This window comes from Eretmochelys imbricata, chromosome 10, assembly GCF_965152235.1.
Source record: "Eretmochelys imbricata isolate rEreImb1 chromosome 10, rEreImb1.hap1, whole genome shotgun sequence".
Lineage (NCBI taxonomy): Eukaryota > Metazoa > Chordata > Testudines > Cheloniidae > Eretmochelys > Eretmochelys imbricata.
Window position 1 is genome coordinate 62,188,313 of NC_135581.1, and position 15,865 is coordinate 62,204,177.

General features: G+C 39.2%; 1 protein-coding gene across 1 annotated transcript in view; it reads left to right on the plus strand.

The window, feature by feature from the left end:
* The window catches only part of MYO5A (myosin VA), a 207,123-nt gene that overhangs the window by 120,841 nt on the left and 70,417 nt on the right, over positions 1 to 15,865 (plus strand). The window contains exons 6-11 of the mRNA XM_077829326.1: positions 5,603 to 5,746; positions 6,964 to 7,045; positions 8,920 to 9,027; positions 9,601 to 9,707; positions 12,656 to 12,921; positions 13,810 to 13,891. Coding sequence (XP_077685452.1) covers positions 5,603 to 5,746; positions 6,964 to 7,045; positions 8,920 to 9,027; positions 9,601 to 9,707; positions 12,656 to 12,921; positions 13,810 to 13,891 — 789 coding nt within the window. The remainder of the gene's footprint in view (positions 1 to 5,602; positions 5,747 to 6,963; positions 7,046 to 8,919; positions 9,028 to 9,600; positions 9,708 to 12,655; positions 12,922 to 13,809; positions 13,892 to 15,865) is intronic.

Sequence of the window (15,865 nt, forward strand, 5' to 3'; positions counted from 1 at the left end):
TCTCTTTCCCAGAAAGGGCTCTAAATTGAGATGTCTTTTTGTGCACTGTTCAGGAGGAGGTGGGGAGGAGAGAGGATGTGACAAATTCAGTACAGCAAAGTAGCTATATAACACTGATTTTTCAGACTACTAACCAAATGAATGTAGAGGAGAAAGTGGGGGGATACGTGAAATCCACAGAAGATTTAACACCCATATTTTTTTTCCATAGAATCTTTAAATGATGCCCTTCCAGTGTAATAGTGTTATATTCTACTCCATTTTGCTTTACTGGGAAAAGATTTGGTGTATAGCGGAAAAGTTCAGTTTTATAGGATATAACTCTTGTTGGGAAGACAGAGTGAAAAACATCTATCTATACCTGCATGAAACACTGATTCTTGAGATGATAAAATATAATAGAAAAAAATCACTTTGCAATACTTAGATCTTGTTATAATGTTGAGGATAATCCCCTTCCCTGAACCAGTGCCCCGCTAACTAACTAGGCTGGACTTCAACCCCATGTTCTTTTGGCGTAGAGGCAAGACAGCTGACAATATATTGTGAGACAAACATATAATTTCCCTTTTGCTGCAGGATAACTGTTCTACAGACAGATGTGAGGACAACTTGAAAAACAAGATCTTATGATTTAGCAGAAACAGTTCTTAATGATCATCCTCTCTGTGTTCCCATTTAGCTATATTTCTTATTTTGCCAGCAAAATTGTCCTGTAGTTTCAAATTATAGCTGAAGTATTGGTCAGTAAAGGAACTACAATGAAACATGGGGAAAAAAAACAAATATCAGGGGAATTCCTTAAGAGAAATAACTGCAGAAAACATGTACGTGCTCTGTATGCCTTAAGAAAGTGGAACTCCATGCTTAGAGCAATTGATGACTCAGTGGATACTTAGTATTCATGTCGTATCGAGTGAAGATGTTGAAGTAGTATGTGTTTTTCAAGCAAATATGATTCCTCATAGGCTCACGGTTAAAATATATGAAATTACAGAAAAATCACTAACTCTGATGCAAATGATGCCACCTTTTTTTTCCTTTTTCCAGTATTTTTTTTAAAATAAACTCTTTTTATTCCTTCTTTCCTCCTTGCTCAAGCACTTCTTGACTCCCCAAAAGCACAGATGGCGCTATAACTGCCCTAGCACAACTGTGGCACATGTGGTTTTGATGTAGTCTCTCATAAGGTAATTCTGCCTGGTTTGCAGTGCTGTGTGGCATTTCAAAGCAAAGTCTTGTGTCTTAATCCCCCTGGGGATACCAACTGCACTCTGTTCCAATTGATTGCTGTTCTTATAATGACTTAAAGAACACAGATTTGCTCTGGGAGTTTTATAATCTGCCTTGATTGAGTCACGCACTGAGGTAGAAATGGAAATGCATTTTGAAATAGAACAGGAAGGAATTAGCTCATAGAGAATGAGAATAATTTTAACCAGTTTCATGCCTCTGGTGCATGTGTGTGTTTGTACCATATTGACAGCCTTACTTCAAAGGGTTGAACTATAGGATAACACAATCCAGGATCTAACCCAACAATGTTTAGGGGTTTCATAAATCTAGGAGACTAGTGCATGTGGAAAGGGAGCCAACCATGAAGGGGAGTAAGAAATGGCAGCGGAGGTGAGTTTTCACTGTGTACAAGCATTCTGTTTGCACAATTTAGATTGAAATATGAAGAAATTACTAATGGGTCACCTGAGGTATTTCGCTATTTTACTTGGGCTAAAAACTTAAACCAAGCAATCCTCCTCCAAAAAAAAAAAAAAAAAATCAAACTGACCACTAATTAAGTGTGTGATTTAATTTCCAAAGCAATGAAATTTAAAGTGAAGACTAAAATGTGACTCTCCATCTTTAATTATTGTATATACAAATAAAAAGTACAGTGCTTTGTTTTTGACTTTCTAATCTGTAAAGGATAGAGTCAAACCTGTGCAGACTGAAATTTGACTTTTAAAACTATTACAGTTGGGTGGAGGATGTCCTCTAGACTCCAGGCAACTTCTGAGTTTTTAAATCTATTATGCCATTGCTGGGAATGTGGTTTGGATTTTTTTTTTTTTTTATCTGCAGTTGCATTTAAGTAGGATACAGAGTAGCAAAAACAGCATTTTGAATTCTGCGGTTGCAGAACTGGCAAAAAAATTAATTCCTAATTGTATGGTTAATTTGAAACAGGAAAGAAGTCAGCAGTTGCCAAATGAAAAGGTAGTAAACGGGAACAGGAATGCTATTTTATTTTCGTGCTTCTAAACTGGCATTCTAAGCAACAGAGCTTTGGCAACTATAATTATTTATGACAAAATACTTCTGACACTGTCCTTTTTTGCTTTTATTTACTAAGTTCTCCATAATGACAGCTGATCAATTAAATAATGTGCATTGCTAGTGACTTTTTAAATGCTTATTATTTTGTAATCAATAACTATAATCCTATGTAAATATGTAATTATTGACTTTTTAAAATATGTACTATTTATATAACCTGACACAGTTCTGGAAGAGCTATTATCATTCATTTACAATATAAGTAAAAGGTATGGTTGGACAATTTCTAAAACTGACTCTGGTCACTCTATATTTATGGTTCTATGACTTTTCAAAATTATGTTTTTTTAAAAATGTCTGGTTTTGAAGTACAAATTTTATACATATAAAACCCTAGGGCATTAGAGTACATGAAGGAGGAATTAATTATTTCTGAGGGCTAAGCGGCCACTGCAGAGCAGTAATAGTTTTCTTGATAAAATAATAGTAATACATAATTATTCACAAAGCAGCAACACGTGTTACAATAGGAGCAATTTTTAATCATTTGAATGCTGATAACCCTAAATGTCAATCGCGGCCAGATTTTTAGAATTGTGAAGGTGTGCATTATTTGCTGCTAATATTATTATTTGTATTACTTGTAACCTTTGTGGTAACTGCAAATGCAAATAACCACATAGACATCCATTTGCTCATCTGTGTGTGCTACCCCTATCACTGCATACTCCTTTCTAGAACTCCTAGCTCCTGGTTACTGTGCAGCACACCTGCTCGTGCTCAGTGAGTTTTGGTCTGTTGCTTGCAGAGTTCAAAACCTAAAACAGTTCAACGGTTGCTAGTTGGTCACAGTTTTTCTTGTTTTCACCACTTCTTATTTCAGCACAAAGCTTCTACAGAGTGGCTGCATGAACCAGAAGAGTAGGACATACCTGTACTGTAGCTTTACATTCCATAGTTATGATATAGTTGAGTATTATATTGCATCCTGCCATTATTACATACTTTTCATCTTAAATGCAATAAAATTTCAGAAGAATGATATGCGGTCTAAAGGTAATTACGCCATATGATGTTTCTGCACAGACCTTTGCTAAAAGCAGGTGACCCTAGTAATTTCTAAATGGTTAACTGCTGCATAATGAGTAATGTACTTGGTTCCTATGGGAAAGAAGAAAGTGTTTGCCTCTGTCTCAGCATAATCTGAATTATACATCTCAACGTTTCACTTAGATGAAGTGACATTCTATTAAGAATTCCCCTCTTGTCTTACAACAGTGAAGCTGTTAATTGTAAAAGCAATAAGGTTGTAATAAAAATCAGAAATGGAATAAGACTATTCTGGACCCAGAACCATCAATAACTTCAGGCCTCCTATGCATGCTGTCTGAGATGGAGTCACACACTGCAAAACACTGTCCTTGTGCCCATCCTTTCCACCTTCTCTCTTCAGGTTATATTGTGATATGACTTGAGGTTTTGAGATGGGCAACTATGGACCAAATATACCTCCCCTACCTCAGGTCCTGAACTAGCAATAAGTGCCACAAGCCACAATCAGCTATGTTTTATGCCACTAGCTGTTAGCTGATTCACTACTGAATAAGATAGATATCCCTCTGACTATTGGTTTCACTTCCTAAAGAACCTTAATCTTCTCCTCGTAAAAAGAGCCCAGTGATTTTAACTTAGATCATGACAGATTATTATTTTCTTTGCAAAATGACTGTTGCTATTACCTTTTGTCTCTTCCAGTAATCAGACTTAACCCCATCACCACAAAACAGAATCCCAATACATCTTGGAAACTGTCTGTTACTCCATCATAGCTATCTAAAAATTTCTTAACAGTGTAATAGAAACATGAAAATGCATATGGAGGTGCTTCCATATATCATGACTCAGTGTAGATGCCAGATGATATTACTCTGTTTGTCTTTGTTTGATACACTTCTTTCTGAAGAATTAAAACTGCCCAGCTTGTCTGATCTGACTGTTGATCTATGCAGTATTATCTCTCTGTGTGTATAATAGCACTTTACTAGGAGTGACTGCTGTAGTTAAGGTTGAAAATCAGTTTCTTATAAACCTAGTTTTCCACATGCTCATAACTTTCTGAAAAAAGATCACCTGTCAGCTGACATGATTTTTTACACACATGTATATAAGCACCCTACCCAAGCATACGCATGACCAGGAGTATCTATAATTTGGATGTATTTCTGAATAAGTAAATGGCTCTTTAAAGCGAGCTCAGGCATTTTCTGAAGACAACCCCAGTGAGGAAATACACCTTTATAAACCAGAGGCCCTATCCTACAAACCTACTTCACATAATTCTCTTTTGCACAAATAGTCCAAGAAGTAGCAGTCTTTGAAGAGTGAAATTGTAATTTGAGGATTTATAAAGATTCATAAAATGTACTGTACTATCCAAGAAATAGTGTATGTTTTTTATTAAACCTTTCTTTGATCCTTAGGAGTATTGCATATATTATATTCTGGAATGTGGAACCTATTCCTGCGGTTTGTTCTCTCAGAGTGCTAACTAGTCCTAGTACGTGAAATTCACCCACAAAGTAAATATGCTGTAAGAGCATGTCTGGGGCACTAATTTTTTGGAAGTGTAACTGATTATAGATTATTTATTATGTATTATTAACTATGCAAAATATAGGTTGTTGGCTGGGTTATAGGATTATTTTAGGCAGAACTGCAGTGATGGCCAAAGTTAGAGATGCTGTACATATTGTTTTCACTTATGGTCTTCATAAGCCCTTGAAAAGGCTTTGTGATAATGCACTTTTTGTAAATTTTATTCAACTAAAAACATTCCAAATCCTTGGAGGGTTATCAGGATTATTTTTTGAGTTGGAAAATCCAACTGTGAAGGTGAAAGCATTACTGCGTTGGCCAACCCCATATATTAGTAGGGTGACCAGATGAAACGGACAAAATATCGGGATACATGGGGGAAGCAAAAAAAAACCCAAAAAACAAAAGCAGCCAGAGCCGAGTTGCCAAAGCAAAAAACTATATCAGGACAAATGGCATCCCGACCATGCATCGGCTGGGACATGGGACAGAGAACTAAAATTTGGGACAGTTCCAATTTTATCAGGATGTCTGGTTACCCTATACATTAGTGTTAATGGAATAGCACTGCTATAAGTTTTCTATAACCTAGGAAGTTGCTTCCCTAGTAAGACAGAAGAATTCACTATTAAGTTCTTGCTAATTTTGGAAACACAGTTGTGAGCCATGTAGGAGAACAGACAGGTAAGAGAATTTCCATGAGCTATTAAACCTGTATGTATTTTTCCCCTAGTCCATCGGAAATGCCAAAACCACAAGGAATGACAACAGTAGCCGTTTTGGGAAGTACATTGAAATTGGTTTTGATAAGAGGTACCGAATCATTGGTGCTAACATGAGAACTTACCTCTTAGAAAAATCAAGAGTGGTATTTCAGGTAATACAATCCTCTTATTGTGTGTGTTTATGTGATTATATCAAAAATCCTACTGCCAGCTAGCGTGAGGCATCTCTCATTTCTAGGGGGCCTCCAGTGTCTTGCAGCTGTAATATAACACCAAGAGAGGAGCGAGAGAGAGCTTTTAGGCATATTAATCAATTATGCTTGTAAATCTATATACATCGCAATAAGAATATACTGTATATCTAAGGGTTAAACATCTTCAACATAATAGTGGACATCAGAGTACGTGTACTACAATATTTTACAGTTGTGTCTCAAAACACAACAAAAACTGCACATGCATGGGGAAAATCTCTGTTGATATTCATAAAGCTGCCACCTTATCCTCTTTTAAATCCCTCCTTTAAAACTGACTTCTGTCATGATACCTACAAATCACTACCATCTGGCATTGATTATGACAATCTGTGACTTCTGTTTTTCTGCTGAAGTTGTTTGCTTTATTACCTCATCCTCCCAACTCATCCCTGTTCCCTTTGCCTGTTTTTGTCCACCTGTTTTGTCCTGTCTGTCATGCAGACTGTGAGATCCTGGGGATAGAACTGTTATCTTTGTTACATTTCTGTCTAATCCAATGGGCCTTGATCATTGATTGGGATTCTTAAATTCTACTGTAATAGAAATAATAAATAACAGTTTACAATAGTGCCACTGCATTGTTTGGGCTATTATTGAAGAACACTGTAGCATTTTGTAAATATGTTTGGTTCAGCCCAAGAGAAGTCTTTCTTTTGAAGCTCTAAAGCTAAGAGTATCTTAGTTTATAATGGTGGTATTGGCACAAAAAGTTTGGGCATCATGAGTGCAAATAACTTTCTCTCAGCGTTCCTTTCACTAGAATACTGAAAACTGTGAGGCAAGGTTATTTAGTTATCTTACGCAATTGTAAAGTTGTTAAGTATGACCACTTTACACACCCACAAAATGGGATGTCTGTGTTTTAATAGTAGTCACAAACCTAAAAAGTGAAATCCTGCAGCTTTAATTTTTCTGCATAAATATTGCTGTTGGAAGTGGATTACACAAGAAACAAATGATAGAGGTTGATTTACTTTTTTCATTTTCGTTGTGGCTTTCTCTGAGTTCCTAATTGCTATAGAATATATTAAATCTAGAAGTTCTGTCCTTCTGACAGATATTTCTATCAGTTGTTAAATTCTGAAAAGTAATTGCTTCTTTTTTTCTTAAAGGCAGAAGAGGAGAGAAATTATCACATTTTCTACCAGCTCTGTGCCTCTGCAGCATTACCTGAGTTTAAAACACTGCGATTAGGTATGAAATTCACATCCAGTGTACTGTGCAATCAGAATGTACAAAGTATTATCTCTAAGCTGTCCAAGTGATGGGTCTAAAAGAAGAATCACTGTCTTTTAAATTCTTATTAATCCTGAGCTGCTTACAGCTAACAAAAAGAAGTAAATAGACATTTTATTTCTAAAAAAGCAAACTTGCAGATTTATATAGTCCGTGTAAGCTAATACACACTAATGACAAGCATCAGTACAGTACATAGATATGAACCAGCGTGTGGAATATTTTCTCAGGGGCAGTGATGCACCTCCTATCTCTTGACTCATTTAAAACTGACCTAGTCAAGACACAGAACCGTAACTGTAATAGTCCTTCTTGGCCCAGGGTTGGGCTAGGTAATCTAATAGGTCTCTTCCTGTAGCTCCATCTCCCCAGAGATTTTTTTGAAGTTTTCAGTGTCAGCACAAGTGTCTGGAAAGCTTGTACAACACTTTGTGTCCACGCTTATGTACTTCTAGTGTTTCGTAAGTGTTAACTAATAACCAGTGTGATTGGTCCAGCTCTGAGCAAGTCTTGGGAATGCCTTCACTACACCAGTTCAATTCAAACCATTTCAGTGCTGCTGCAGATGAAAGCACAGGCACTGTAACTGCTATGGGATAGCCAGTCCCACTGCTTCATCCTACAATGTATTTTCCCCTTCGGTGTACTCAGTTTTCCACCCACCACCACTCAGCCTACAGCAGATAAGAAGGCTGCTGAGATGGAGAAGTGGATGATTTCTGCTCAGCTGATTTCCTGGTGTCCCTCACAAATAATAAGCAGAATGTATAAAATCAAGCAACAGAAGCTTTGTTTGTTTTTTAAAATTAGTTTTATAGCATTAGAAACATATATTTTATAATCATTAATATTTTAAAGCTATTTTATTTTCTCCCCTTTTCCCCTCTCCCTTGTGGGGCACTGAACAGCCCCAGAAGGGACAACTGCCGTAAATGTTGCAGGAGGGAACTGATCTGTTCTGGCTAAAGAAGTGATCCAGAGGACCCCTTTCCCAGCCCTTACTAGATGACAAGGGCAAAAACAGGAGAAGATGGAAACTGTTATTGTCTTTAATATTTTCAAATACACTAAAATCTTTAACAAAACTACTCACACAGCATCCTTGAGCACAATCGGTTCAAGAAGTTGCAGCGCTCACTGGAGTGGATGCCAGGTGCTATGTCCACAGTCAGTTGGAGGGCTTAGCATAGTGTGCACGCATCAGTCCTCAGACGGAACCAAGGACAAACATACTCTGGACTACACCATTGCGCCTAGAAACCAAGGCAATGGAAAAACTACATGCACAATCAATTTTAAAATACATGTGCACCATAACATTAGAACCCTACTGTCAACTGTGCACCTATTCTTGGGTGGCTGGCTGAGACTTGCAGGATAATTGTTTCCATGCACGTGTATGTCATGGTCTGAAGACATGCTGTGTAGGAGACATGCTGTTTATGGACTGTTGTGACAATTGATGGGACAGTGAAAGAGTTTATAACACCTTCAACCTTTTTTGACCTTGAGATCAATACAACAGGCTCGGCAGCACTCACTTCCAGAGACTGTGCTGATTAGTATGGACACAGCGAACCTACTGCAGGAGCAAATGGCTTTAGAAACATTTAGATGCAGCATTAAACCTGAAAGTGAGCAGTTCACTAATGCAGATGGCCCAGAGGAGTCAATGATTCAAATATACTGAAATATATTTCAAACCATGGGTTCTGCCATTCAGGTTAAGAAGCTGAAGAGAGCTTTACCTGTTACACAGTTTAACACAGAGATGTTTGCAGTTGTGTGGTTTCTACTTTAGTGTGTGTAAAAATTGTTGTTCTTTCTTGTAGGGAATGCAAATTACTTTCACTATACGAAGCAAGGGGGTAGTCCAGTGATTGACGGCATTGATGATGCTAAGGAAATGGTACACACCAGACAGGCCTGCACTTTGCTAGGTAATTCTGCTATTATGCTGGAGAAGCATGGGCCTAGTTCAGACTTTGGAATCAAAGCTGTTTTTATATAGTCTATATTTTAGTTCATTCTTTCTGTATTGTATTTAAAATAGAGAGAGAGACTTCGATAACCTTTGGGATTTAGATACTTTTAAAGTACAAAGCATCAAATTTTTAGTGCAGGAAAGAAGAAACATTATTAAAGCAATAATAAATGCTAGATTTCCATGGCGCAGTGTATAAGATTTTGAGGGTTTTGTAAAACTTTGTCTAAGCAGCAACACAGGCAGTTCATTAAAATATTTAGTAGTTTGCTAAAGTGAATCTTTCTTGCATCTGATTATAATGTCATGTGATAAAATATAGTAATAGGAGGGCCAAGTGTCATTTTCTAATAGCATTTTCTCTGCAGAACTCTTCACACAACTGAAAGATGAGAAGTGGTGGCAATTTCCCTCAAAATCCCAGCAGACTTTATCATTACTGTTTACAAATATTGGACCCTTCTTTTCATCATCTGGGACTCTTTTTGGTTTTTCCTTCACTCAGGGCATTTTATTCATCCTCTTTCAGGGATTAATGATTCCTACCAGATGGGAATCTTTCGAATCCTCGCTGGGCTCCTTCACCTAGGCAACGTGGGGTTTACCTCTCGGGATGCTGACAGCTGCACGATCCCTGTAAGTTGTGAATGAGTTTAAAGGATATAGTGACGCTCTATTGTGACGCTTCTGTGTTTTTTGGTTGGGTGTCTCTTTGGTTTGTAGAGGCCCCCATGCAAAGTAGGGCCAGTACAAAAATAGAAGCAACTTCTTTTTTAGTTCTAGATTGGAATGACTGCTCTTCCCTTTCTAGATCCCTGTCAGAGGCTCTCCATATTATTTCTGAGGCTCTCTTGACTCCCTGATGAATTCACAAATGGCCTTTTCTAGGAAACTCTTCCAGACATGCTAGCTTAGAAGTCCTGAGAGGGTGGGTGAGTGTCTGTACTCCCACTACAAATGGTCCCGTGATGTGTCAAGGATTTTTGCTGGAATTCTAACTCTAGTTTGATGAGAAATACCAAACTGATCCAAATATCCACAAAGCGAACATTTCACAGAATACGCCATCTTACTGGGCTGTCCAGAGCGGACCATACTATACAGACGGGGGAGAAGGTTCAGCAAATTAATGGCTCCAGGGTTTTGCTGGTCATTGCTGCAGGAACCTTTCATCTCTTACCATTCTAGAAGCAAGCAGCGAAGTGTCTATATGGCGTACGCTGAGTGTAACTCCTTTCTCTGGTCATTGAAGATAGTCCCATTTATCTCTCTCCCACAAAGGCTTCCTGCAGGTGACAAACATGTCTCCTGACAGTGGGAAACAAAAAAGGGGCTGATTTGTCTTGCTCTTGTGTGTTTTTTCCTTGGGATCACAAATGATAGAAGCTTTTTTTCTTATCAGGCCCTGAATTTTTATTAACGAGCCAGGCAGCGTTTCTTTTCCTTCTCCTGCTCTCCAAGCTGCAGCAATTCCAGTTTCTCCCTTCCTCGTTTGTGCTTGCTGTCAGCGCTCAAGTGCCCATGGTAGTAGTCTGGGGTGTGTGACAGCATGTTCTGTGTCAGGGCCTAGCTGATGAGTCTCCTTGCTTTGACACCACATTCTGAATCTAACTGAGTCTAACTGAATCTGAATCTAGTTTCAGAGCAGCCATCAACAGGGTTGACCCCCTGGTGTGTCTTTAAATGGGCTCTTCTTGGAAACAGTGCATCAAGTAGTGCTGCTAGGTAGGAAACTTAGGAGGGACACAGGCTACCCCTTCTATGGTCAGTGGCATGACATTTCTGCTAATGTCATTAGAGATCTCTGCCTAGAATTTGGCCCATTGTGTCAAAGCAGAACATGAATATTTACCCTTTTGTTAATGTCAGGACTCGTGCAGTATTTCTTAGATTTTTGACCCTATTTTAAGTCTCTGAAGAATGAGCAGCAGCACCAGTGACGAAATCAAGCTGCTGAAAGCCTGTCCAAGTAACAAAATCATCTTTGCATTGGCAGAACTGAAACTTACTATGATGACCGTTGCTGTATTGCAACTAAATTGTACTTTGAACCTTTAAACCTTGAAAAAAGCAGCAAGGGAGCATGTTTATTATTGAGGTACTGAATGACTTTGTTGTGTAAGAGACTCTATTGTCACTATGATATATGGAGCTTTAAGAACTGTAGTTACTCTGATTACGCCTCCTTTCAGTCTTGACATGTTTTAAGTCGCCGATTTCAGGAAGATGTGCCAGTTGGAAGCAAGTGCAGTTGCAGTTTTGGATGTAGATGAATTAAGGACGTAATTAGTCTGGGTGTAGCTTGTAAACAAGGATCTTCCCGTTGTTATAGCTTGGTTATTCTGTTGTTATTTTGTCGTCTTGTTGTTCCAATACATTTAGAGTCATTATCGGCAAACTGAAAGACATCCTTAGTTAACTGGAATTTGATGCTGTAAAAGTGTAGTGTGCCACAAACACTTCAAAAAGAAGGAAGGGGCAGGGGCTGAAGGTCGGAAAGTAAAACTGAGAGATCGTTACGGTATTGGCCTTAAGTGACCAGTTGTCTGTAGGAGAAGAAATCCCTTTGGTCCTGTTTCTTGTCAGCTGACTATTGAGCTAGACTGGTGTGATCAGTGAACCTGAAAGTGGTGAGGCTAGGGAAATTTTTTATTAATGGGAAAGATCTGTACTATTATTTGATATATAAGGTGATGGTTTACTTGGTAATGATTAGGTGTGGGGTTCCCAAGCCCATGAGCAGCACTTGACTGAGTTACTGCAATATAGAAGTATGGGTGATCAATTCACTGTTTTATTCTTATGGCAGAAAATCTGACTATCTCAGGTATACAATTCAATGTGAGAGTTAAATGACATCTTTTAACATGCTTGACTGTTTTATATTTCTCCCCAGAATTCAGTGGGGAAAAACCTTTTTTGATGTTTATATCTGAGACCAGGTTTCTAAAGCCCTTCCTTTTTTGCCTCCGCTAATACTTGACTTTTGACTTTGATAGAATTTCATTGATCTCTCACTAGCACGGTTATATATGAGTGTATGAGAATGTTGCCCAGATTACCGCTCCTATATTTTATACTTCTTCCTCCTAAACACACCCACCCCTCCTCTTTTTTATTTCATCCAGTTTATGCAATTGAAGCATGCCCTCTCAGGTACTATATACAAATACTGTCAAATAGGGGTAAATACATATGCGCTGTATAGATTCTCTGGTTTCTATGTCAAATCAGAGTTTATGATTGTTTTAGCTCAGTAGATAATGACTCCAAAAATTAGTCACCACGTGAAAACTTTTGTAGCTCATTTCTTGTTCAGGTTGTGAATACTCTGCATGGGGATCAACCCACAAACATGCACTTAGAGGAAATTATGTTGCTATTTCCGTGATTACGCTAATTTACTAAAGTATCTGAGTGCGAGACACAAGTCAGTAAATAGATACAGAGAAAGGAAGAGGCGTGAAAACGTAATTGTTGCAGCTGAATTTTAGATTACTTCATAACAGAAAAATCCACTGACATTAAATGTGCGATATTGGTAATATTGTTTTAAAGACCTAAGGAGATTATTTTTATTTTAGCCCAAACATGAACCCCTCACCATCTTCTGTGACCTCATGGGTGTGGAGTACCAAGAGATGTCCCACTGGCTTTGCCATCGGAAGCTTGCTACTGCCTCTGAGACCTACATCAAACCAATTTCCAAACTGCAGGCCATCAATGCCAGGGATGCTCTTGCCAAACATATCTACGCTAAACTCTTTAACTGGATTGTTGATCATGTGAACAAAGCTCTGCATTCTACTGTAAAGCAGCATTCTTTCATTGGCGTATTGGACATTTACGGGTGAGTCTTCTGTGCATAAGTATCGTACTGCAAGAGGGTAGCCTATGAGCTGATGTCAATTTCTTTAGCACATGTATTGGTTCGTGGTGAAAAACATGAAAAAAAATGGTGACTAGTTACTCTGATTAAAAAGGTAGTAGTGAGTTATTAGGTGGTGGTTTTGACACACCACCTAGGACCTGTGTCCTGGCTTTCAGATTAGGCATTCATAGTTGAATCTTGGACTTTAGCAAGTTTGCCATTGGTAGCTCATTGACATATCACAATGGGGAAAAATTACAATATATAGATATGCTTGTGCTTAGACTTTCATATTGATCCAAATATTAGTTTAGTCCAAATATTTGGGTTAAAGTATGCAGAATATGCCATATTCCATTCTGCTTCATATATCTTCCACTTTTCTGCTGATGGTTTAATAAATGGCATCTGGTTCTTCCCCTTTGCATGCATCTGAGTTTGCACTGTTGCTCATCTCCTTTCTGGGCTCTCTTTTAGTCTTTTTTTTTTTCTTGTTTTTTTGCAGCAGCTGCTATAGCACTTTTCCCTCTGTTCTGGAGAGTTGAATGTACATTCTCTTCCGAGGCTGCTCTGTAGGTTGGGCACTACGGAAGCAAGGATGGTTAACATGCTCCCCAGGAACCATGAGCATCACCACATTGACACTCCTTTAGCAAGGAGAAAGTGTCTCAGAATTGCTCCTGGCACTGGGGTGTCATTGCCCCATCTGTCCTGTGATTTTGTTGTGTCATGTTTATACTCAGTATAACCTACTGAATGCCACTGATTGTTCTTTGTAAATATGATTAGAGAGATGATTTAAAATTACAGAATCATTTATTACATCTTTACATTGTGGTAGTAACTTTGAATGTCTTGGTTTTGCAGGTTTGAGACATTTGAGATAAACAGCTTTGAACAATTTTGTATAAACTATGCCAATGAAAAACTGCAGCAACAGTTCAATATGGTAAGTAGGAAATTATTGGCACCTCTTCCCTCCACTTCCCTTCTCCAAAATGTGTTCTACTAATTAGGTCCTCAGTGTCTGAGATGAATTCCTTCAAAATAACAACCAGCTGTCTTAGATGTGGGGCTTAGAGTGGAATGGGAGGAGAATCAAGAGCAGTGGTTCCCAACCTTTTCTCTGCCATGGCACACCTTGATATCTTTAATTATTTTGAGGCCCACCAACATATTGTCTCCAAATGAACTCGCCCTCTTATTGCCTCGGTTTAGGCTGTTTACAACCCTTTATTATTCACTATCTGTATAATGCAGTTTGTGATGTTAGAGTCTAACATCATTAACTGTATTGTACAGACTGTGACAAGTATTTTCAGTTGACTCGCATATTTTACACGAACAAGGCCCCAGTTCTGCTCCATCGCCACCCAGACCCTACCAGTTCTGCCTCCCCAGCTCCCCAGCCCCAAGCTCATACCAATTCTGCCTCACCAGTTCTGCGCCCTCCCAGCTCCTCCATCCCACCAGTTCAGTATCCCCAGCTTCCCCACCTCACACCCAGCTCCCACCCTCTCCCAGTTCAATCCCCCTGCCTCACTTCTGCTTCTCCTGGGGTTCGTCCCTCTCCCAATCCTGGGGGGCTGCAGTGGGGTTCCCAGTCATGTTCCAGGCTGGAGGGGGAAGCTCCAGGGCTCTTCCCCCCCACCCCAGCTGGCAGATGCAGGGGAGGGAGGGACATAGGAGCCAACGTATTGCTCACTGGAAGGGAGGGGAAGAAGAGGGAGATTGAGCTCTGATTGGTTGCTCTGCCCCTGGAGGAGGTGGGGTAATGAGACAGCCAATCAGAAGGTGGCTTCCTCCTTCTTTTCCCCCTCCCCCACTCTGCAGAATTCAGATTTGCTATCTTAATCTCACCTTGGGGAATGGAATGTGATGCATGCATAATATTTGAAAGGGGCCTCATCCCAGAGAGCAAAAGTACAGAAATGGGATCCACCTCCAACACTAATTAAAATACAAGGGAAGGGGTTTTTTTGTTCTCACATGTAGTTTTTCAAAAAATTCCGCAGCACATCTGTTCAGGCCTGATGGCACACCGGTTGGGAAACACTGACTAAATAGCAGCTACTCTGGGCGTATTTTAAATTCTTATCATAGTAATAGATTTAAGACAACATAAGCTTTGCTCTGCAATTAAGTTGCTGAGACTGCTTGTTAATAAGAATACTATGCAGATGAGTTTGGAGCCAGTCATATCTGTATATCTTCCAATGCAAACCTCTTCAGTGGTTGCACCGAGCAGGCATTCACTTCTGGAACTCTGCCACTTTAATTTTCTTGGTTTATGGTGTACATTGGCATGATTTTTAAGAGTACTGCCACTTCTGAACATTGATTAGAGTCAGCAGGGTGAGAGGAGCCTCTTTATTCTTCCTTCTTCAGAGAGCACTCCATTTTAACAGATAACAACCCTGTATCCTTAGCCAGAGTTATAGTTTGTAATTATGTATTTTATCTGTATAAAGATGAACAGAGTGATTTATGCCAGGTCCTAAATGTCAGCAGCATTGCTAGATTCCATTAGAGTCAAAATGCAAATGTACCTCAACAGTGCTTGTGTTCTGGGAAGCTGGATCCTAAGCCATGAGTACATGTCCCAGCCACACAAATTACTGAGCACTCGCAAGTGAACTATCTATCAGAAATGAAGTTGAATATTCCCACTTCAAAGTGTCCACAATATTATCATAGTGTTGCTGATGCTGTTGCTACAGAGGGTCACAGCTTCCCAAGGTTTTCCTCTATGCCCTGCTTTTAAGATATTTCAAAGGTTTCTCATCCTTATAGCAAAGATTCTGTCACTGAGGGGGATCCCAAGGAGTCATTCTTGTGACACAGACTACTTTCACCCTTATTCTATTTCCTTCCTTACATGGCAGCAGCAAACCCTGCGCTCACATTATGGCTGAGAGGATGG